At 40.4% G+C, this 22,941-nt stretch overlaps 2 protein-coding genes across 6 annotated transcripts in view; one reads left to right on the top strand and one right to left on the bottom strand.

The window, feature by feature from the left end:
• The window catches only part of tmco4 (transmembrane and coiled-coil domains 4), a 29,315-nt gene extending 28,196 nt beyond the window's left edge, over nt 1-1,119 (bottom strand). The window contains exon 1 of the mRNA XM_040152256.1: nt 1,076-1,119. The gene's annotated coding sequence lies outside the window, so the exon portion shown is untranslated. The remainder of the gene's footprint in view (nt 1-1,075) is intronic.
• Nucleotides 1,120-3,260: 2,141 nt separating this feature from the next.
• Nucleotides 3,261-22,809, top strand: LOC120804112 (ral GTPase-activating protein subunit beta-like). 5 transcript variants are annotated; one of them, XM_040153328.1, is made up of 29 exons: nt 3,261-3,383; nt 4,389-4,609; nt 6,153-6,355; nt 6,560-6,726; nt 6,831-7,017; nt 7,372-7,503; nt 8,120-8,298; nt 9,496-9,647; nt 9,916-10,156; nt 11,661-11,862; nt 12,034-12,201; nt 12,396-12,510; nt 12,849-12,996; nt 13,158-13,222; nt 13,331-13,475; nt 14,952-15,073; nt 15,892-16,074; nt 16,172-16,320; nt 17,239-17,426; nt 17,597-17,700; nt 17,873-18,025; nt 18,604-18,813; nt 19,114-19,272; nt 19,816-19,984; nt 20,127-20,249; nt 20,355-20,491; nt 20,592-20,700; nt 20,955-21,033; nt 22,435-22,809. In XM_040153328.1, the coding sequence occupies exons 2-29, from the start codon at nt 4,433-4,435 to the stop codon at nt 22,607-22,609; spliced, it is 4,341 nt and encodes a 1,446-aa protein (XP_040009262.1). In that variant the 5' UTR covers nt 3,261-3,383; nt 4,389-4,432; the 3' UTR covers nt 22,610-22,809. The 5 variants fall into 5 exon arrangements, with proteins under 5 accessions (XP_040009262.1, XP_040009261.1, XP_040009260.1 ...); XM_040153327.1 differs by having other exon boundaries at nt 17,870-18,025; XM_040153326.1 differs by having other exon boundaries at nt 14,943-15,073.
• The last annotated feature ends 132 nt before the right edge of the window (nt 22,810-22,941 follow it).

The raw sequence follows: 22,941 nt of genomic DNA, 5'->3' as shown, positions 1-22,941 counted from the left end.
TAAATTTTTTGCAGTTGCCAGACTTAATTTATTAGAGGATTCTCTGTAGCTTTAAAGCGGGAATTATTCCATATTGAGCATGGTCCTAAAATAGATCCTGTGATTCGGAGTTTTTTTTTAAAAAGACACTTTTTTTCTCACATGAAAATTTTATGAAATTATTATCGAGTTTTGTTGGAGGAAAGGGATAAAGCCAGAGTGATGGTAGAGAATTGGACTTGTTACTTTACTTAAAGAGGCATTCCTCCAACCAATCCCAGGAACCCTTAAAACAGCTTTCCTGTCCGCGTCCCCAAATCAGGGGGAATCTAACATTACTACTCACATCTATTTGTACTAAATAGATCGTACAAATAGACATATGGTATACCCAAACCCATCTTTTTATGGTTAATCCTAGGTTTTTTCACCATGCTCTGTGATTTTTAGCATGATAACAGCACAGTCATATCACAATGTTACAGAGAAAAGATGATGGTCAAGCTCGGTGCACAGATACTGGTGCATTTTATTTGAGGTGAGTGACACTCCATCCACAGCAGTCAAGCCCTAACATCTGGTCCTTTGCAGGGAAAGAAAACTTTATAAGGTTTTTTTTTTTTTTACTATGAGATTTAATACAAAGTCTGGGTATGATAGATTCACACAGAGGTTACCCACTGTGAATCAGTTTTAGTAAACTTTTCGCACACATTCCTCTATGGCCTGTGCGCTGATACATCTTGCCAGCCTGGGACGGATGAACAAAACGTCGGGGGCTGGGGGGCAATAAGACCTGGAAAACGTACAGGTGAAACTCAATGGAAAAACTCTTAACATAATATCTACTCCAACGAGAACGGCACATGTAATGCCAACTTCTCATCAGCAAAGGTTTAACAAGGGAAGTATTTAGTAGTCCCTGCTAAAACTTAGCAAGAAAAATATTTTGACAGTTACACGCCACCTCATTCACAATTCCCGAGAAGTTATTGTCCAAAAAAATTCTGACAACGTGTCAGGTATTACCTGTTACTGAACCTCACAAAAAACAAAACAAAACACAAAAGGCAAATAAGTGCGTTAATACACTCACCGGGGTGCCATCGTTTGCGTTTGTTCCCATAGCTAGCCGCTATCCTGTAATTTCAAGCATCGGCGTCACATGACCAATGGAACGTAACTTGATTGGCTGGATGTCGGTTCGATTCGAGACGGATTCGATTCCTTAGCCTTGGTATCCCGGATGTTCAATCTGATTTTTAACACAAATTCTGGGATCTGGATTTGGTTTATCGAGTTTGAGCAACTTGAATATATATTACCTGATTTTTTTTTTTTTTACTATGAGATTTAATACAAAGTCTGGGTATGATAGATTCACACAGAGGTTACCCACTGTGAATCAGTTTTAGTAAACTTTTCGCACACATTCCTCTATGGCCTGTGCGCTGATACATCTTGCCAGCCTGGGACGGATGAACAAAACGTCGGGGGCTGGGGGGCAATAAGACCTGGAAAACGTACAGGTGAAACTCAATGGAAAAACTCTTAACATAATATCTACTCCAACGAGAACGGCACATGTAATGCCAACTTTTCATCAGCAAAGGTTTAACAAGGGAAGTATTTAGTAGTCCCTGCTAAAACTTAGCAAGAAAAATATTTTGACAGTTACACGCCACCTCATTCACAATTCCCGAGAAGTTATTGTCCAAAAAAATTCTGACAACGTGTCAGGTATTACCTGTTACTGAACCTCACAAAAAACAAAACAAAACACAAAAGGCAAATAAGTGCGTTAATACACTCACCGGGGTGCCATCGTTTGCGTTTGTTCCCATAGCTAGCCGCTATCCTGTAATTTCAAGCATCGGCGTCACATGACCAATGGAACGTAACTTGATTGGCTGGATGTCGGTTCGATTCGAGACGGATTCGATTCCTTAGCCTTGGTATCCCGGACGTTCAATCTGATTTTTAACACAAATTCTGGGATCTGGATTTGGTTTATCGAGTTTGAGCAACTTGAATATATATTACCTGATTTTTTTTTTAAAACTGGAATTTTTGATTCTCAATTTGTGAACATGGAAAAATAAAAGTTAAAATGAGTTACTGAAAATTTGACGAGTCGAATTCAGACGCAAAAAAGTCAGATACATAATTTGAATGCAAAAAAATAATAATAATAAAATAAAATAAAATAAAATAAAATCAGTGCTACAAATTCAAAGGCTTTTTTTCAAATTTCCAGATTATTTCAAAATCTGGTGAGACAGATTTGCTTCCATACAGTTAAATACCTAACACTGCTGAAAGTGAGTGAAGAACAATAGCATAGGGTTTGAAAAGAATTCCAGTTATCGTTGTGACTCAGTCATCCCTGTGAACTCTAAACTTCTCTTCATTTTCAAGAGCTGAGAGGGATCCTATAATACCATTTAAAACACTTGAACGATAAACACCAAAGTTGAGCTGGTCATTTTATGGCTCTCCATTTGAGAATGCTGAATGTCTTAGCTTTTTGTCTCCATCTTATGTTCGATAACAGTTTCAGCATTTACAGAATTTAATTTACAGGCGCTACCCAGTGAAGTTATATATGGACTAACTGGTGGCATAAATGTGGGTATTCTGTTAAACCTGAAAAAAAAAAAAGATAAGAGAATGGATTTTAAGTTGGTTCGGATTATTATATCCTACAGGTGATCCTTTTCACAGAGAGAATAACGGTTTGGGAGCTTCTCTGAGCCCCTATTCATCCAAACTGAATCAGGGTTCCCTAATGCTACTTTATATATGCATACAATACAAAACCCTACGTTTTTCTCTGTTTAGCCTTTGTGTCATTCTGGTTTTAGTTTTGTAAGTCCAGAATGAAGTCTGGCAAGGCTAGAGGCTCAGAGAGACATTTTTGTCATCAAGAGGACCCAGGGTCAAGTTATTGCTAATTTATTATACATCTATCATGCCTCACCTAACATTTATTTTACTTTTAAAAGTCCTGTTACTTTGTATCCTGTTACGTCAAGGGGGGGGGTTTCCACAGCTTGTGTACATCACGAAAACCTCCCAGAGATGAAAACATATAATTAATCAGTTAAGCTTTTTTTTCCTCCTTGAACTGTAAAAGAAAACAGCAGCTATCGTGAAGTTCTTTTTGACATATTCTGTTGTGTTATTGACTGGGAGCTCTTCAATGTGAGCAGCATTGCAGTGGCTGTACCAAACCGTAGGGGGCGTTAATCTACGGATGCTTTTTGCCGTTAGCCCATCAAGCTGCAATATCCAAGTCTTGACATTGCGAAGATGGAGGCTGTTATGGTCTAGACCAGGACACATAGAAAGCACCAACTGCAAGTTTCAGAGCCCTGTTATGACAACATTTCCAGCTGGTCCAGGTAAATGCAACCCCCCCTGGTTACTTAGCTCGCGAGCAAACGTTAGCGCCTCTCCAAAGTTATGTAGTTAGCACAGATGACAGCTAATGTCAACGAACGGGCTAGAGTAGCGAACATTGGCTAAGCTAGCTAGCAACGTCGGATCAACTACAACGTAGTTTTAGATATCTGATAAGTTAGCCCATTGAACCGTTGGTTTTTCTTAACGCCAGATTATTGCCTTATCTAGAGAGACAGTTTTGTAACACAGACGCCAGCCAGCAGCCAACTTCAGCTAATGTCATCAGCAAGATGAGGAAGATGTTTTGATGTCAATGCTAGCTAACGTTAGCACGCTAATCGTTTTCAGAACCGTTTCCTGGTTGTGACTCCTCTGCTTGTTACCGACTCGATGTTTAGGATATACATGGCTGGTATGTGTCTTTCCTTGACTCCGTCTTAGCTTACGGGGCACGGAAGCATATAATGCTAGCCTTGATACTTTTTGCTTTTCCTGGAAGGAGAGACGTAGCGTTAGTAGTAACATAAAAAATCTGGGCTGTTCGATGGGTCCTGTTTACTGTCCAACTATACGCCAATGTACATGACTTTAGACTCTTATAAGGTTGTATGATAAGTTACGCATGCATGCGGTGCAGCAAATGACACTTGTTTTAATATAATTTAATCTTTTGTAGTTGCTAACGTTAGACGTTTTATCCTGCATTCTCTCTCCACCCAAACACACAAGATAAGAGTAAACCAGTTAAACAAGTTCAAGTTCAAATACTGTTTGATGGACTTTTCATCTTGATGGTCGTTCTGATCCTTACGACTATCTAAAGAACCTTGTGCTGTGAGAGGTGTGCATGTCTTTCTGTTAGCAGCGACAACACACCTATGACAAAAGTATTCTCACAACAGAGGAGGCAACTGTAAAGGTTCTGGACATTAACTAAGTAACCTGTTCGTAGTTTCCTCAACTTGCTATATTAAGTTGACTCTTCTGGATTCGTGTGTCTGCAGGTGGAGGCAGGAGGTGTGAGTAGAGTGCAGTAGACATCGGCAGCATGTACTCCGAGTGGCGCTCGCTGCAGTTGGTGGTGCAGAGCGACCAGGGCCACCTCAGTGTACTGCACACCTATCCTACCAGCGTGGGCACAGAGGTGGCAAATGCCGTGGTCAAGCCTCTGGGAACAGCTGTAAGCCCCGTCGCCACAGAGAACATCCTCAAGACAGACAAGGAGGTGAGAAAGAGGTCCAGCTGGTGTATGCACTATGCATTGTTTGACATTTCATTTTAATACCTTGTATTGTTGTGGACATGCAGCTTAGTGTGACCACAGTGAGGGAATTCAAATTATTTCTCACTCTGCATGACGATTGTTTGATATATCAATACGTGCAATGATCAACTTAAATTTCCAGCCTCTACATCACTGGCATTGTCTTAAGTGCCATATGTAATTATCACTGACTAAATAGATGGTTTCACTGTAGGCATGATAGTATGTGTGCTGACCGTGATTTTGAGCAGATGTAATGCTTGACATTGAGGCCAAAGAGTGCAATTTTTATGTCATGGGATCTAAGTCTCAAAGTGCTGTCGACTGAGGAAATACCCTTTCCAATCTCTGCAGGAGGCTTTGGCCTAAAACTCAACAGACACTTAATGCTGTTCATGCTGGACATTCCATATAAACAAAAATGACCACAGTTTGGGTGCCTATGTGTTTGTTTATTTTCTCTACATGTTGTGCATTGATAATGCAAAAATTACAAGAAAAACACTATGTAAGTGGCTGTTTTTATACCCTAAAGCCTCTGAAGCAAACACTATATATCTAGAGATAAACAGAATAAGAATGTTTAAATGGGGTGTCCTGAACCCATCCGTTGGATCAGGACTGAGTCTTATTCAAGGTGGTTTTGATGGATTGGCTATAAAAAGCCAAATCAATATCTGATCCTTTTGTTTGTGTGCTTTGTATACACCAGCTGTCAAAAAAAGTCTCCCTTGTGCTCTGATAAAACACTGGAACATCTTGTAATATACACTGTTGTTAGCAAGTGAACCACAGAGCTCACAGCAAGCCAGGAGTTTCAGTGAATGGTATGACAGCATGCGTCAGTAAGTGATGTGAGAGGAAGTGCGTTGGGTTAAAAATATTTCAGCAATATTTCTCAAATGCACCATGCATCTGAAGGGCTGCTGTTGCTTCACTTCATGGTGAGGATAAAGCTCAGTTGAACCTTCATGCCACTACTGATCCACACTGACCCTCCTCTCCTCATGACTATTACACAAACCACTGTAGAAAATGATATAAAATATTGCAGGAAATCGTCAAGGGAGAGCTGTTATGCAGGCTTTTAATGTAGGCTCACTTTAAGCTATGTATGTAGCTATAGTGCTAATTATTAATTATTATTAAACATATGGCTGGGAGAGGCTGCATATTGTTGTTGCCATCATCATCTTATTTTAAACTTTTTGCCGTCTTTGCTATGAAACACTAAGTTAGGTTTGCTAAACTCCTTATAGTCACTCACTTGACATAGTGCAGACTGACATAAAGGCACAGTATTATATCACCAGAGTGACAGCACTTGCAGAATATGACCCCGTTGAAAATATGTTTTCAGAGATGCCATTCTGTCTGTGTCAAGTGCATTGAGATACAGGACTATTCGATAGCAATATGCTACATAGCAAAATGCTGCAAAATAATAAATAACTCATAACTTGAAAACATTAACCTAAATTAATGAGAATGCTTTGGATCTTAGGTAAAGTGGACCATGGAGGTGCTGTGTTATGGCCTCACCCTTCCCCTAGAAGGGGACACTGTCAAGCTGTGTGTAGATGTGTACACAGACTGGATGATGGCCTTGGTGTCGCCAAGGGACTCGATGCCTCAACCTGTAGTCAAGGAGCCCAATATGTACGTGCAGACCATCCTCAAACATCTTTACAACGTCTTTGTACCAAGGTAGGTCAGAAGTGTTCACAGATCAGCCCTTAAATGTAAATGTAAACTTGGTGCACATCTTATATGTTTGTTTTTACACCATGTCTGCCGCTGTAAACAGTCATCCTACATTAATCTCTGACTGTTGATACCACTTATCCTCCTGCTGTTTTCTTTCAATTTCCCTCCTTATCCCCTGATTTCAAACACTCTGTCTCTCTCCAGGCCTGAACAGCACAGTCTGAACCATATCAGGCTTTGCCAGCAGGTTCTGACAGCAGTCCAGAAACTGGCACGAGAGTCTGTTTCTATGGTTAGAGAAACCTGGGAGGTTCTGCTGCTCTTCCTGCTTCGCATCAACGACACATTGCTTGCCCCACCCACAGTTGGAGGTAACCCGCTTGCTGTCCTCTTAAACTGCTGTTGATGTATTTACTTAGGTGATTACTGTTTGTTAGTAATTATCACTAATAACTAACGTTTCCCCCTTTTCCAGTTGGGGTGGCAGAGAAACTGGCAGAGAAATTGATGGCAGTGCTGTTTGAGGTGTGGCTGCTGGCATGTGCCCGCTGTTTTCCCACGCCACCATACTGGAAGACAGCAAGGGAGATGCTGGCCAACTGGAGACACCACCCTCCTGTTGTAGAGCAGTGGAGCAGGGTGGCCTGTGCTCTGACCTCTAGGTTAGAAAGACATCAATTTAACTTCATGTGATTTTGGATTTACTGGTGAAAAGGGTTTCATACATTTCTTCACTGAGTGTGAGTTTTGTTTATACTTGCATTATTGAGTTGTTGGAGGAGAGTTAAGACAGCTGGTTTGTGTAACCTGTTTATCTCTTGTGTCCACAGAGGGGAAAAGCAAACCTAATTTTGACCTAAATATTAGTAGCCTCTAAAGTGGCAAATACTGAATATTGGTGGTTGTAATAATCACAACAGGAACGATGTCTTCTTTTTGTTTAAGGCCTTTCACGTTTTGTTTTCTCTACTGAGTGAGACAATCTGTGTGTGTCTTGTCTTTTTTCTCCAATCCAGACTTTTGCGCTTTACCCACGGACCATCCTTCCCACCTTTTAAAGTTCCTGATGAGGATGCCAACCTTATTCCTTTAGAGATGGACAATGACTGTGTGGCACAGACGTGGTACCGCTTTCTCCACATGCTCAGGTGCGTAATTCCTCAATATTATTGTATTCTCTGGATTCTAACCTGAAAAAGAGATGCTTCTTCCCCATCAAACTAACCCTAACTGACATAGATGGTTTCTTTGTTAATGTGTCTTAATAGACAATGAAGTTGTAGCACATAGTGGTACTAAAGCAACGCATATCACTCTTATCAAATATTTCCCTTCTCTATGTAATGGTCATTTTTTGTCGGATTTCATCCATACTTTCCTCATTTCCTTACTTCTTTTATTCATTTATTCCATTATTCAGCCTTCTGTCTGTCTGTCGGTGTTGCTCTTATCCAGTGTGCTCCAAAACATCTTCCTAATGGTAGCACTGCAGTTGCAAACCAAACTCATTCCTATTCATAGATCATTTAATTTCACTGTTTGTTAAAGTCACCATGTCAGTTTTTCTTTCGTTGTTAGTTCCAAATGTGTTCAGAAAGTCAAAATCATCACAGTATGATCTCAGTGAAAGACAAAGACATAGAACCGATTCCATTCTATCCAAGCCATTGGCTTGAACGGATATAAGGCATACCCAAACAAGCTTTAGCTGTGTCTGTAAACTTTTTGTTTAACGCATGAATTTGCTTTTTGTTTTTTTTCTAGCAACCCAGTGGACCTGAGCAACCCTGCAATTGTGAGCACCACTCCAAAGTTTCAGGAACAGTTTCTTAACTCCAGCGGTATCCCTCATGAAGTGGTGCTGCATCCGTGTTTGAAACAGCTCCCCCAGATCTTCTTCAGGGCCATGAGGGGTGTCAGCTGCCTAGTGGACGCCTTCTTGGGTAAGGTGGACTATTTGGGGGAGACTGTTTAGTATAAATGTTTAAAAGGGATGTATTTCAGAATGAAACAGTAAAACTCATCAGAAGGATTCTACATGTGTTTTGGAAGTTTTAGCAAATATACCACAAATCATGTCTGCATTTCTCCTGTTTTTGAAATTGTTATTCCAAACCTCAAGGCACCAATTGATGTTCATTCATGTCAAAATTACATTATTGTGGCATGGGATGATGATGATTTGCAGAGCCTGCCCTACATTACATTCAAAAGAGATGTTGCTTTGACAAAAATAAAAGCAGATGCAGTGTTTATTGTGATCTATATCAAGCAAGTTTCAAGTTGCTACAAGTTAATTTCCTTACTGTGTTGAAATCAGTGGATACCAATGGCTGCTGGAGGGTAGGAAAAATACATTCAAATAACCTAAACACCAATATTCTTTGAAAAAGGGTAAGCAGAAATGTGTGTATGTGTACATGAGTGGTGAAAAAGGTGAAATATGTAGGAAGAGCCAGCAATCCAAGGCACTGAGTTCATGTAACCGCTTTTAATCCTTGCCAGTTGGTATACAGGCACTGCTCCTGAGTAAAATCAAGATGGAGGATGTCAGTCAGTAATACCTGTTTAAACATTTGAATAGAAACATGTCAGTGTGTATTCTTCTCTTTGCACTGTAGGTATCTCTGTTGAAAAGAGAGATGCACGGGAGAGGGTGTTCTCTTTTTGCCCAGTGCTGCTCTCTCATGGTACAGACATCAGCTGACACATCATAGAATGAGATGGGCATATAATGGTCTATGTATTGGTGGTGATGATATTAACAACTGGGATTAGTTTTACTGTAGCAAAAATGATATGTCCCAGACATTCAGACTAAACTACAAGATCATCAACAAGGGGTCTCCTGCGGGCATAAAAAGTCAATCAAGATGGATGAAGATCAATTACTGGTGATTTGTATCTAATCGTCGTCTTGCATGTCTACGAATGAATATTGTCTATGATTCGTTCACACTATGAAGCCACTTCATTTTGTTCTCTCTTTCACAACATTAGAAATTGGAATATGATCATATTTACCTAAAGCAAGTTCTGGCCGCGGGAAAATTAACGAGACTAATCACAACCCCCAACCCCCACTATGAGGGAAAACCATAAACTTTAGTTCCCAGCTCATTCTACCTTTTTGTCAACAGGTATATCACGTCCCAGAGCTGACAGTGCCCCGCCAACCCCAGTCAACAGAATGAGCATGTCTCCGCCCCCCTCCATCGCCAACACCACGCCCCCTCACAGCCGCAAGCAGCGGCATACAGTGGTCACCAAAACCACGAGCAAGAGTTCAACCGTAAGTCCATTAAACCATAACAAACAATAATTGCATGATAGAAAAAGTCTGTTGATCTACAGACAGAACTGGGCTATTACATTTGAGACACATGGTGTGTATCATGTCCTGGCATTTTTCTTGTGGTATTTATGTGAAGAAATCAGAAGAAATTGTCTCTTTAACTCATCTTTTAACTTAAATTATCAGTCTGTGATCTGTTAGTTACACTGATAGTGTTGTCGACAACCCGAACAGATCTCTTCCTCTTTCCCTCCCCACCCTGCAGGGCAGTGGTAGTCAACCAACCAAAGCATCCCAGCAGCAGCAGCAGCAGCAGCAGCAAACTTCGTCCTCCCCGACCCTGCTTTCGAGTCCCAACCAGAGCAGTTGGGAGTCTCGGCCCCTGCCAGCCCCGGCACGGCCAAAGGTCAACAGCATCCTTAACCTGTTCGGCCAGTGGCTTTTCGACGCTGCTTTGGTGCACTGTAAGCTCCACAGTGGCCTCAGTCGAGACCCTAGCATGACTGGTAAGAAGTGAGATGATGGCTATAGCGTTTCCATTAATGCATGGTCAGGTGGGAGTTTCGTTGCTGTTCATTAGTATGTGTTTTTGTGGAGTTGTCTGAGTTTTTGGTGTGTGTGCTATTTTTTTTATTGTGTGTCGTTGGGATATCCTTTCCTTTTTCACCATTTTCTCTGAAACTTCTTTGTGCTTTTCTGTGTGTGGAGGGCTTGGTTAGAAGTGGCCTGGTATGAGATTTCCATCTGATTCTAAATCATTTACATCTACCAACTATTTAAACATGGCTAAAACTGCATATAGACTATAACCATATGCTGAGGACTTCATATAGACTCATTTTATTGGTAAAATCATCACTAGAGGAGTCAGTGGCAGCACATACAGTTCTTAGTATTTGAAAATAAATTTGGCATATCACTGGCTCTCCATTTATTTTTCTCTTTTTGGTGTAGTGTCCTGCACGTGTCTACCATGTCTGATTAATGTTAAAGAGTTGTAATGGGTCAAAAGTCATGTATTGAGGAGAACAAAAAACAATTCATGCCTGATATGAATTGATCCCAAAATACTGGATTTGCTTTGATTTTGTGTCTCTCCACTATTTCTGTTATCTTGCAGCCTCTTTTATCCAAATTCTCCTTTCTTATAAATCTTGTAAGTAGGAACGGCAGCTTTTTTTCCTCACTTGATTTGCGTTTCTTGACAAATCTTCCTGCTTTTTGGTTGTGTTTCTCATGATCATTGCCATTATCATCATTGTTTCTGTTCCCACTCCTTGTCATATATAAAAGTCCACCAGCATTCTCTCAGCGTTTCTACAAAGGTGATGGAATGGGTTTCACCAACTGACCACTTGTCTCGATCATAATGTTGCCAGTTTGTGACGCCACCCCGTTTTAAGTTCTCATTTTCTTTGGTTTGGGTCACACTAATCCTTATTATTTAGTTTCAGACCCCCTTCAAGTTCAGCATTAATGTTTTGTTTCCTGTAATATTCTTTTGTATTGTCAGTTCACGAGTTTTGATTTTATTGGTTTGGTGCCTCAATGCATGAAGTGAATGTCCTGTACCTCGAGTTACAGTCGTATAATTGTAGCAGCGAGGGAGCTGACACAGGGATTTTGCTTAGTGGTCTTGCAGCAGAGAATGACAGACACATTTTATTACCAGCACACTACACTTGGTCTTGCTTTGTGCCAGTGATAGGTAGAACTTCTGTGGCAAACTCTTTGTGTCAGAGTTCCCTTTATTGAATGCTTTTAAACGATGTGAGTGTGTGTTTGCAGTCATTGAAGTCTTTGTTTTATCTTTTTGTGATAGTGATTAAATGTCTGCTTTGTGGTGCTTTTGTTTTTCCAATTTTTACAGTTTACTTTTTTGTTGTACTGTGCATATAGTAGATACATGTCTATGTTTGCCTGTTTTATCATACTGTACTTGCATGAATACTAACGACCACATTACAATTCAGCGTCCTTTCATTCTCTGTCTCTTCTTACTCTCTGCAGCGATAGCCACTCAAGTAGGTCTGGAGCTGAGACGGAAGGGTTCTCAAATGTCCACTGACTCCATGGTGTCTAACCCCATGTTTGACGCCAACGAGTTCCCAGAGAGCTACGAGGCAGGACGAGCCGAGGCCTGTGGGACTCTCTGCCGCATCTTCTGTAGCAAGAAAACTGGAGAAGAGATTCTGCCTGTTTACCTGTCCAGGTAACATAGTCCAATCCTTTATTTTGTTAATCATGCCAAATTCTAATTCAGACATTGACATCAGCATAACTGTTGACATGCAGTTTTGGTGTTGGCTGTTAAGATTTTCAACTGTACAAAACTACTAAAGTAGAATGGCTAATATATTGCTACTTCTTTCTTTTTCTGCAGGTTTTATATGGTCCTCATTCAGGGTCTCCAGATCTCTGATTTCATCTGTAGACCAGTTCTGGCTTCTATCATTCTCAACTCTTCCTTTCTCTTCTGTACTGACCTTAAGGGCATCAATGTGGTGGTGCCCTACTTCATAGCTGCCCTGGAGACAATTGTACCAGACAGGTTAGACTAGTAGTATGTAACACAAATTTTGGTCAATCAAAGATTTTAAAAAATCTTAAAAAGATTTTGATGTAATGTGATATTTGCTGATCTAACTAGAAAACAATATGATAATAGTCAGGTTTCTCCTCTGAGGTCAATTTTGAGGATATTGTCTTAAGTTTGTCTGTTTGAGATTTGTTGTACTCTTCTAGGGAGCTGTCCAAATTCAAGATGTATGTGAATCCCACCGACTTGAGGAGAGCCTCCATCAACATCCTGCTGGCCATGTTGCCATTGCCGCATCACTTTGGCAACATCAAATCAGAGGTAACAGCTTTGGTATCTGTCTTACTTTTCTTTGAGCTAATACAATCTTGCTTACTTCTGTCATTTTATTGGTTTCTTCTCTGCCATTTCAGTGCAGGATTTAGCTGGTTTTGAATTATCTTTTGTAATTGTAACTCATTAATCCTTTTCCCTTAGCTCATTTTAAATTTTTAACAAGTTAAAGGCATGAGGGTGTAGATCATTCTTTCTTTAAATTTACAACTCCATAAGAGCTTTTGATGTTCGCATAACAGTAAAGCAAGCCCTAAAAGTTTTTATTGTTTGCACCGTTTTCAGAGACACCAGGTCATTAACTATATTGACTTTGTACGCTTCAGGTTCTGTTGGAGGGAAAGTTCAATGAGGAGGATGGGTGGCCTCATGACCAGCCTGTGTCTTTCCTGTCCCTGAGGCTACGTCTTGTCAATGTCCTGATAGGAGCACTGCAGACTGAGACTGACCCCACTAACACTCAGCTCATCCTGGGTATCTGCTGCCCTCTTTATATTGTCTTGATCGTTTTATTTTGCCTCTCCATATTACTTGTGCCGTAATAATGCTGAACTAAATAATTTTTTTAATTTTGTTTTTAATTCTATATATTGTTCTTTGTATCTTTTTGTTGTTAATTTCTTCCCCCATCTAAGGTGCAATGCTCAATATTGTTCAAGACTCAGCACTGTTGGAGTCCATAGGTGCACAGACTGAAACCGTAAGGCTCAGATCCCTGCTGTTTCCTAATTAATTAATTAACATTTTATGATGCTAGCAACAGTGTGATAGACTGGACATCAAGATTGCTGTGTTTTTGTGGTGGCAGGGGAGTATAGATGGGAGCCACGTGACAGTAAGGAGTCAGAGTCACAGTCGCACCAACAGTGGCATTAGTTTCACCAGTGGGGGCAGCACAGAGGCTACCAGCCCAGACTCTGAGCGTCCTGCTCAGGCCCTGCTTCGAGACTATGGTAAGACATACAGATACTACTCACTTGCGCTTGCTGAATTAACATAGTAGCCCCAGCTTAGAGTGAGATCATGCATAACAGACACATCATGTCCTGTGATCAGTACCTGCTTGCAGATCAGTGTTAAACATGTAACTTATCAAACTAACACATTTGTTCCAGCTAACGTGGTTAAAGTGCTTTGCAGAGTTAAGAAGCGTTGGGTAAAATGTTTTTGTAGGTGATACAAAGTTATGTGTTGCTGTGATGCTGTGCTATTAAACAACATTTTGGCACTGTGATGTATGAGGTGCCGGGGCTGATTGCATTTTTTTCTCTAATTGATTAGTTGCAACAATGTTGCCTAATCAAAAGCATTTCAAAGTTTTTGTCTTTTTGTTGGGAGGGCTGAGTAATGACAGCTCCCATTTCAATTTTACGTCTATTTTCACTGAGTACTGTGCTGCTTACGGCGAAGGGGTTCTAAAACGTTCCGTTGGGACAGGATGGTTACATTGTGTTGTGTGGCTCAGTACTGGACAGGAAAAATAAGATTTCACAGCGGACAGGAGTCTGTGGACCATTGTTTAAGAAACTGAAACCAATTCAGCTTGATTTGGGTTTTTTTGTTCTTATTAAATTCATAGGCCTGATTTCTGAAATTTAAGCCATGCTGAAGCATCAACTTAATCACTTAAACATTTTAAAGCATTACTTAGTGTGTTTAGCCCTCCAGGATTCTTTAGGTAGAAACTCTGAAGTGGATCATCAGCATGAGAAATAATTACTCTTGATCGAACAAAATGAACAACCGTAATAGGTATGGGACAGGAAAATGGGAAAAATTAAATGGGACCATGCAGAAGAGAAAAAAATTCACTTGTGCTACAGCCTTTACCTAAGTCTCTGTTACTTCCACTTGTTAAAACTTTTCTTCCTTTTGTAGTGATCTCATATTCCTGTTTTAAACCCTGTAAATGGCAGGTTAAAGTGAGACAGTGTGTGGTGCTGGCTGACGAGTTGTGACTGCCTTGATTTATCAGTGTCTACTCCACTTAAAGTGGTCTATCATTTAATATCACAAATTCATAGCAGTTTATTATTATATCACAGAAAATCTGTGACATATCAACAACGCTGTATATAGGTTTTCATGTAATTGTCTGTTACTATACTATACTAAAAATAGGAAGTAGTTCTTTAAATTCTCAGGGTTTGCATCAGAATGACCTATCACTTTATTTATTTCGTCAGTGAAGGACCGCCTATTCCTCAGCAGTTTATTTATTATCTATTCCTCAGTCTAGCTTAATTTTTGTGCTGTTCTGATTTCAAACACTCTACTAATGCATGTTTTGAATACCTAAACTTATCTACTAATTGGGCATCCAGGACATTTTTCCTGTAGTCGTGTGTACCTGTTGCCTGAATATCTGCCTTGCTCTATTCTTTGCGGTGTTTGGTATTTCGGGGTGTTATATGGTCTAGCTCTTCCAGATACAGCGGCAGGCCTGCTGGTGCGCAGCATCCACCTGGTCACTCAGAGGCTCAACTCTCAGTGGAGGCAAGACATGAGCATTTCACTGGCTGCCCTGGAGCTGCTGGCCGGGCTTGCCAAGGTAAGGCTAGCACCACCGAGGCTCACTGTAGCAATCTGCAGTCATTACGAGCTGACCAGGCCAAAGTGAGACTACTGTATGTCTTCCAGTTTATCCATGTTACCCAGCCAGGTCTCAACCAGTAGTATCGCTTGTATTGCCACTTCGCTCAACACTGTAAACTTATGAAACCACAACAGTTTTGCAGGGAAATCTTGGATTTTCTCCTCTAAGACCAAGGCTCACAGAAAATGATGGCCTGAAATTAACATGTTTTAGGGCATATTAACTTGATCTTAATCACTGGTCCTAGTTTACTAGTTCCCTCCCAAATGAAACACTCTGGCGTCATAGAGAACAAAACTAGCGTTGCATTTGAGTGGTTCATGTCAACTTCTTCAAGTTTATCACAAGGGAGTTGCCCTAAATGTGTCAACAAAGTACCACAAGATACCAAAATGAGAGATTGTCTGTATAGAGACAGCAATTTCTCTGTCTTCTAATAGCTGTACAGATTTTTTTTTAACGACATGCTGCCATGAGATGTGCCACTTTCCAAATAAGGTCTCATTAGTAAGATAGGCAGTAATTGGCTTTATCATGTGAATATCTGCCACTACATACCCCGCAAATGAGTTCTAACAATGCTGTAATTTCCCTTTATAATTTTTGATTAAAACCACAACTTATCATATGTGTCATAAGTCAGTGAAACAGTTTATCTCTTTATCTCTCGCACCTAAGCACACAAAATGTTCCTATTGGCATGGAATGAAGAATTTTTATAATGTATCTAATGCACTTCATTTGCTTGTACTTCTGGTATATGTCTAAACCAGGTAAAGGTGGGAGTAGATTCTGCAGACCGTAAACGTGCTGTCAGCTCTATATGTGGGTACATTGTGTACCAGTGTAGCCGTCCAGCTCCTCTTCAGTCCCGAGACCTCCACTCTATGATTGTAGCTGCCTTCCAGTTTCTGTGTGTGTGGCTTACAGAACACCCTGATATGCTGGATGAGAAGGTAACTTTAAAGACACAGGATTTAAAATTTCAGATATGTTGTTTAGGTTAGAGAGGGTTAGTGTTTTGTTAAAACTGTACTCTTTTTTTTGTATCAGGATTGTTTGGTAGAGGTGTTGGAGATTGTGGAGCTGGGAATCTCTGGTAGCAAGTCCCGACAAGAACAGGAGGTTCGACATAAAGGAGAGAAGGAGCACAACCCAGCTTCAATGAGGGTGAAGGATGCTGCTGAGGCGACTTTGTCCTGGTGAGACCCCTCAAAGTTTATACAGAGTGGATAAGGGTTAGTTAGTTGATATAGTTACTCATATTTTATTTTGTTTTAAAGCTGATATTAAAATTCTGTTTGAAAGGTCCACGTATATACTTTATCTGCTCTGTAAATGGCATGTACTGGGCCATGTTCGGAGGGAAAAAACAGTAAACAAAGGGGAACAATTTATATTTTTATTTCTTTAACATTTTTATAAAACGGTAACCATCACCTCTCTGTCACCTGTGTAATGATGACAGAGTAACATTCAGAGAGCAGAGTATGACATTGACTCCAAAGAGCTCCGAACGGTGAACTGCAGCAAACACTGGCTTTCTAGCCATGAAGTCTCCTTATCTACAAGCACAGACACTAATTTTATCTCGCAGCTTAGCTTGCTGACAAGCTAGCAAAATAAATGTCCACCATGTAAAATGCAGTTGTACTGCTAACGTTGCTTTGCACATTAGATTAGCTCAGTTGGCTAGTCAGCTGCAGCAGTTATGTGTTTGATATACAGTATATTTCAAACATAAAAATAACTTTTGGCATTGCCTAACTGGCACCACAGAAAATAAAGGAAAACACAGTCTGGCTCAAGGAGCATTTCTGACTATCATTAAAGATGTTTTTTTTTTTTCAACACTAAAATAATATTGGAAAAAAGTGAATATCACCATTTGTAAAAGAAATTTTGGTTTGACTTTAAATTATAGTTGTTGTACTACACTTAACATTAACTAAACATTATTTTTTATTTTACATTATTTTTCTGCTTCAGTGACCTAGTTTCCCCAGTTTATCTGCTGAAACTCCACACAGACGACTATTAGAAAGGGAAGCAGGGAAGCATGTAACCATTGACCCAGTTTCGTCATATTTATGTCCTTGCGTTCCTGTGGTGTTCACCAGTATCATGCAGGTGTTAGGGGCCTTCCCCTCTCCCAGCGGGCCCGCCTCCACCTGCAGCCTACTGAATGAAGACACCCTGATTCGCTATGCCAGACTCAGTGCCACAGGAGCCAGCAACTTCCGCTACTTTGTCTTGGACAACTCGGTCATCCTCGCTATGCTGGAGCAGCCTCTCGGCAATGAGCAGAGTCAGTAGCTTATCATCCATCCTTTGACATAATACCGGTTTATTGGGATATCGGGGAGAATCAAGCAGTTACTTAGTTCATTTTAATGTACAAGTAGAAGTTGTATCCCCCGCCACGTACCAAGCACTGTTAAATGAAATTAAATAACTAGTAGAACTCTGTCCTCACAGATCCCAGTCCATCAGTGACAGTTTTGATCCGAGGCACGGCCGGCAGACATGCCTGGACCATGCAGCTCTTCCACCAACCCAGAGGAGCTCGTGCCAATCAGAGGGTGAGATCACACTAGATGATTGGATAATTAAAAGCAGCAATGCTAAACCAATATCACCCTAGACATATTTTAATATGACATGTTCGAGTTGTGCGTTTCAAAACTTGCAATTCCAAATCTTTTCACTGATAACACATCTCTATATATGTCTACTTCTATCTTCCCACAGCAGGTGTTTGTTCCTGAGGGCCGTCCAATGCCCAACAATGATGTGGGGATCAAGTACAACGTCAAGCAGAGGCCCTTCCCTGAAGAGGTGGATAAGATTCCTCTTGTCAAAGCTGATGTTAGTATTCCTGACCTGGATGACATTGTCAGTAAAGAGGTGAGAGAAAAGATTCCTACTGAATCCTGTTATTGATCCTATATCCACATTATGACTAATTCCATACAAATGAAATTATTCTAGTCTTCTATCCACATGTGATTTGTTGGAGAGATGAAATTTCACTTGGGTGTCTCTTGGAAAAAAGGGTCAAATCATGTGGTTGTAATTTGTAGTTTTTAATGCAACCCTTAACCAACATTAACTACAGTCTGAAAAATTACCACAGACTTGAATCAATTACTCTCTGACAGCATTAGGGAAGTGAGCATTACAGGCTCCACAAAGACTGGATTTATAAAGGGCTGTTGTACTGGATTAGTTTAGATTGTACAGATTTGGCTAGTAACGTAGTAAATCCTTCTCTGTTTATATGTTTGGTAACAACATTTTACAGCACAGACGCAAACCAGTGACTCTTTTTACAGGAACTTTGGGTGGTGACACCCTCTGTATTTGGACTGTGGGACTTGCCCTTTAATGGTTAATGCTGAGTTTATGCAATCAGGTGACATTCCTCAGCCACGGTCTCTTTGATATTGTCTTTGAAAAATGTCCCATCCCTTTCTTCTTTTTAGCTGGAAGTTCAGCATGACAAGCTTCGAATTCTGATGACCAAGCAGATAGAGTATGAGAATGCCTTGGAGCGCCACAGTGAAGAAATCTGGAAGTCCAAGCCTTTCCCTGACCCACAGACAGACTGCAAACCCCCTCCACCCTCGCAGGAGTTCCAGACAGCACGTCTCTTCCTCTCCCACTTTGGCTTTCTGTCTCTGGAGGCACTCAAGGTTGGTAAACGTCATTTGTCTTTTCATGGCAAACGAAAAATCTCTTGGACTGAACTTGTGAAAAACATTTTCTGCCAATATCATATATTATATACAAGCCTTCCACCTACTTATACTTAACTCAAATTGGTAAATCTTGCATTGTGATTCTGTTTAATTCTGTGGAATTAATACTAGTAAAAAATAATAACAATAATGATGCTGTAATGTGTAAAGGATTCTTATATACATTTATAATATTGTTCATTTTAATTTTTAGAGTTTATTTATAATGTATTTATATTAATTTATTATTGATAGGAGCCAAACAACAGTCGTCTACCTCCTCATCTGATTGGCCTGGAGTCATCCTTGCCAGGGTTTTTTGATGACATCAGCTACCTGGACCTGCTTCCCTGCCGACCATTCGACACTGTCTTTATTTTCTACGTGAGAGCTGGACAGAAAAACAGCCATGAGGTGAGGGAATGATGCAGGCTGATTGGTTGTGGCAACACACAGCAGATTCTCTACAAAATAATACAGTACACTTAGTGTTTCCCACACATAGACTTCACTTGGATGGGCCACCATGGTATTAATGTAAAAGTATATTTGTAGCATTTTTTATTTTTATTGTTTTATCTGTCTGAGAGAACGATGCCATCTGAGATTGAATAACTAGTGGACAAGCTCCCCTTGCTCTACTTCTCCCGTACCTGCCGGTTGACCATCAAAAAATCCATAAAGTTTTTCCCGTCCCGGTATGTCTCTTTAGCGGCCCTTTATACGTGCCTGTCATTCACAGGGTGTGAATGAGACTGTGTTGCTTGCTTGTGCCGGGACTGGTTTCACTGGCATTTCACAATATGTAATCAAAAGTCACCCCACCACCACAAATGCAATCTAATTCTGTGGGAAACACTGATACTATATCATGAGTTGGGCCTGTTATCAAATTCTAACTAGGCTGAAAAATGGATGTTGACCTGTACTTGAGCTGTACTTGTTCTTGTTGATCAGATCCTGAGGAATGTGGAGTCATCATCCAGTGTCCAGCCCCACTTTTTGGAGTTCCTGCTGTCCTTGGGCTGGCCTGTGGACGTGGGACGCCACCCCGGGTGGACGGGACACCTAGATACCAGCTGGTCCCTCAACTCCTGCTCCGACAGCAATGATATACAACAGACAGGTAAGCTAGTAAAATAACTTCTGAGCTAGATTTAAAGAAGACTTTGGATAAATGCACATCATGGAAACTGTTTATCTACATGTTGGATATTTGTGGTACCTAAGTCAATGCTGAACTCTAGATTTTTTATTTTTTACTATAGAGGAAGCAGCTACTCCTGAGGACACAGGAGGTTCCGTGTTCAATGGGGAGAAGAAAGTTTTGTACTACGCTGATGCTCTGACAGAGATTGCCTTTGTTGTTCCATCTTTAACAGAAAATTCTGGTCTGTATTCACTACTTTTAATATGAAGTGATATTGTATATGATGAAAACCCAGTGAGGGAATAAGGACTGACAGAGTTGCCATTTGCTCTGTGTTGTTTCCCAGAGGAGTCATCAGTGCACAGTGACTCCACAGTGGAGGCAGACACCAACACAGACATCATGCCTGGCTTACTCAAACAACCCAATCTCACACTGGAGCTGTTCCCCAATCATTCTGAAAACCTGGAGTCTGCCAAGAAGGTAAAGTTTGGCTTATGTGAGTGTATCTCACCTGTATGATTTCAAATTTTTGTAATGTAGCGTTTTGTTAAACGCACTGTGTGTTGTGCTGCTTCTTTAGCTGAGTCCTTTGGTGAAGACAAAGAGGTCATCGACTGGAAAGTCTTTCCCACCACTGGGTCCTGAGACAAAGGTGTTTGTGGTCTGGGTTGAACGCTTTGATGATATCGGTAGGAAGATACTCTTTATACTGCCTCCATGTCCTGTAATTTGAGACTACTAATGGTGGGAGGAAAAATACATTGTCTCTCTCCATACATTATATTCTCTTTCTTTTTCTATCAATTTCTCTTGTTCAGTAAGTTACTCCTTACAGAATCTTTTATTATTAAATAGTCAACCTCTGTAACATTAAAAAGGTGTTTTCTCAAGTACATGACCAGTGGATTGAGGTGCATGAATGTCACTGTTTCTTTGTTTTTAGAGAACTTCCCGTTGTCTGATCTGTTGGCGGAAACCAGCACGGGCTTGGAAGCTAGCATGAGCAACAGCACTTCCTGCAGGTATTCAGAAGTTCACACTTTGCTGCCAGTATGGATCGCATATAGTTCATGAATTGGCATGGGTTGGGTGCAAACAGTACTGCAAAACAGCATGTGCTCTAACATGCGGTATAAAAAGCATCACGTGAACCCATAAAGCGCAAAACAGGAAGTAGAACACGCAGTGTGTGCAAAACGCAAGCAGAGAAGCGGAACTGCGAAAGCTGTGATGACAGTTAGGAGCGTGAAGAGGCGTAAAGGAAAATTATTTTTTTGTGAAGTGTGATTAATATGTCCATTGTTTTTAAGCTGGAGATAATGTGCTACTCAGCAAGTTCATTGTAAAGATTGTAGATTGACTTCAACTGAGGCCATGGACTACAAGCCTCAAATGGATTTAAATGGGTTGTATTTAACCAAATGTCACGTTTGAGAGGCCATTTTCTGAAGGTTGTGTGATCTGATACAACATGAACCCCCTTTACTTTATCAGTGACATAACTAATTTTCTGAATGCCCAGGTCCCTTGAAAGATAGTGGGTGGGCCGGATATTTGAAGATTGCTAAATGATGTTTCTTATTTTCACAGCAAACACAGAAGCTATTTTAGGCCATTAAAATTCTGAAACTGGCAGCAGAGGAGAAGGCCAGTCAGGCATGGACACATTTTCTCTGCCTACGTAATTGTTTCATGTGGAGTGAAAACCTACTAGCATTTACACAGAAGTTCAGTTAAGTGCTACGTGATTGCAGTCCGATCTGTCAAGATATATGTTAAAGCCAGGTATAAATATGGTCATCTTTTATAAATGTCCTTTTGTTTTAGTATTAAATGATGTTTCAGAAATCAGCATTGTACACTTAGCAACATCATATCGTGTGCATTGGTAAACACAGAACAAACTCAAAAATAGAGTAGCAAGCAGTGATGTGCAGCGGCCTTTGCTTATTTTTAATGGACCTAATGTGCTTGACTTTGCCTCATGGTGGTAAAATTGCTAGAATGGCTTACCCCAGTATTAAGCTGTGTGTACACTGAGAAAAATGGAAGCTCCTGTACATTAAATGCATACTACCATTGTGAAACTTATCTGTGTCGTTTACATTTTGCCACGGTATTTGTTAGGCTCTAGTTTGAGTCATCTTAGGTCGTAACATGCGCTTCCCTAATAACTCTGTATGTAACAGTTTTGAATTTCATCAGGGCAGATCATTTTAATGTATGAAATCCAAAAGTGCTCTTTTGTTTTTTAATATTGTGCCGCTATTCTTCAAATATTATTCTATGTACTTCCACAGGATAAAACAGTTTAAATACATACTACAGTCTAACATGGCCTTTCTTTATCATTCTGGTTTGTGACAAATCACTTACAGTATCAACTTTTCTTTTTGTCTTTCTAATTGCTGTTTCTGCTGCAGGTCAGGGTTACTAGAGAAGGACGTTCCTCTGATCTTCATCCACCCTCTGAAGACGGGACTCTTCAGGATCCGGCTGCACGGAGCTGTGGGCAAATTTGGCATGGTGATTCCCCTGGTGGAAGGCATGGTGGTCAGCCGCAGAGCCCTAGGTAATAGTTTGTATGGCTTGCTGTGACTTTACTTGTCCCTCCCTCCCAACCACGCTTCGTTTTTGCCCTGTCAGAAAGAACAGAGTCAGCAAATCTTAATGCATCCCAGGGAATGTATTCGGATCGTTGATGAGCTGACTGAAATAATATTGTGCACACATTAATATTTTATGTTAATAGGTTGGTTTGGTTAGGATGGTTACTGAGTTTGAAATGTCCTCGAAATATACTCCATTTAATAAGTATCTGTTGTTTTTCAGTACATATGTTATGGTTGTTTTAAAGAAAAAATAGAAAAAAAAATTAGAGATAAGAAAAAGAGAAAAAAAAAGAAAGAAAAAAAAAAAAAAGAAAGAAA

This window comes from Xiphias gladius, chromosome 18 (assembly GCF_016859285.1).
Source record: "Xiphias gladius isolate SHS-SW01 ecotype Sanya breed wild chromosome 18, ASM1685928v1, whole genome shotgun sequence".
Classification (NCBI taxonomy): Eukaryota; Metazoa; Chordata; class Actinopteri; order Istiophoriformes; family Xiphiidae; genus Xiphias; species Xiphias gladius.
This window is presented reverse-complemented; position numbering and strand designations above follow the sequence as displayed.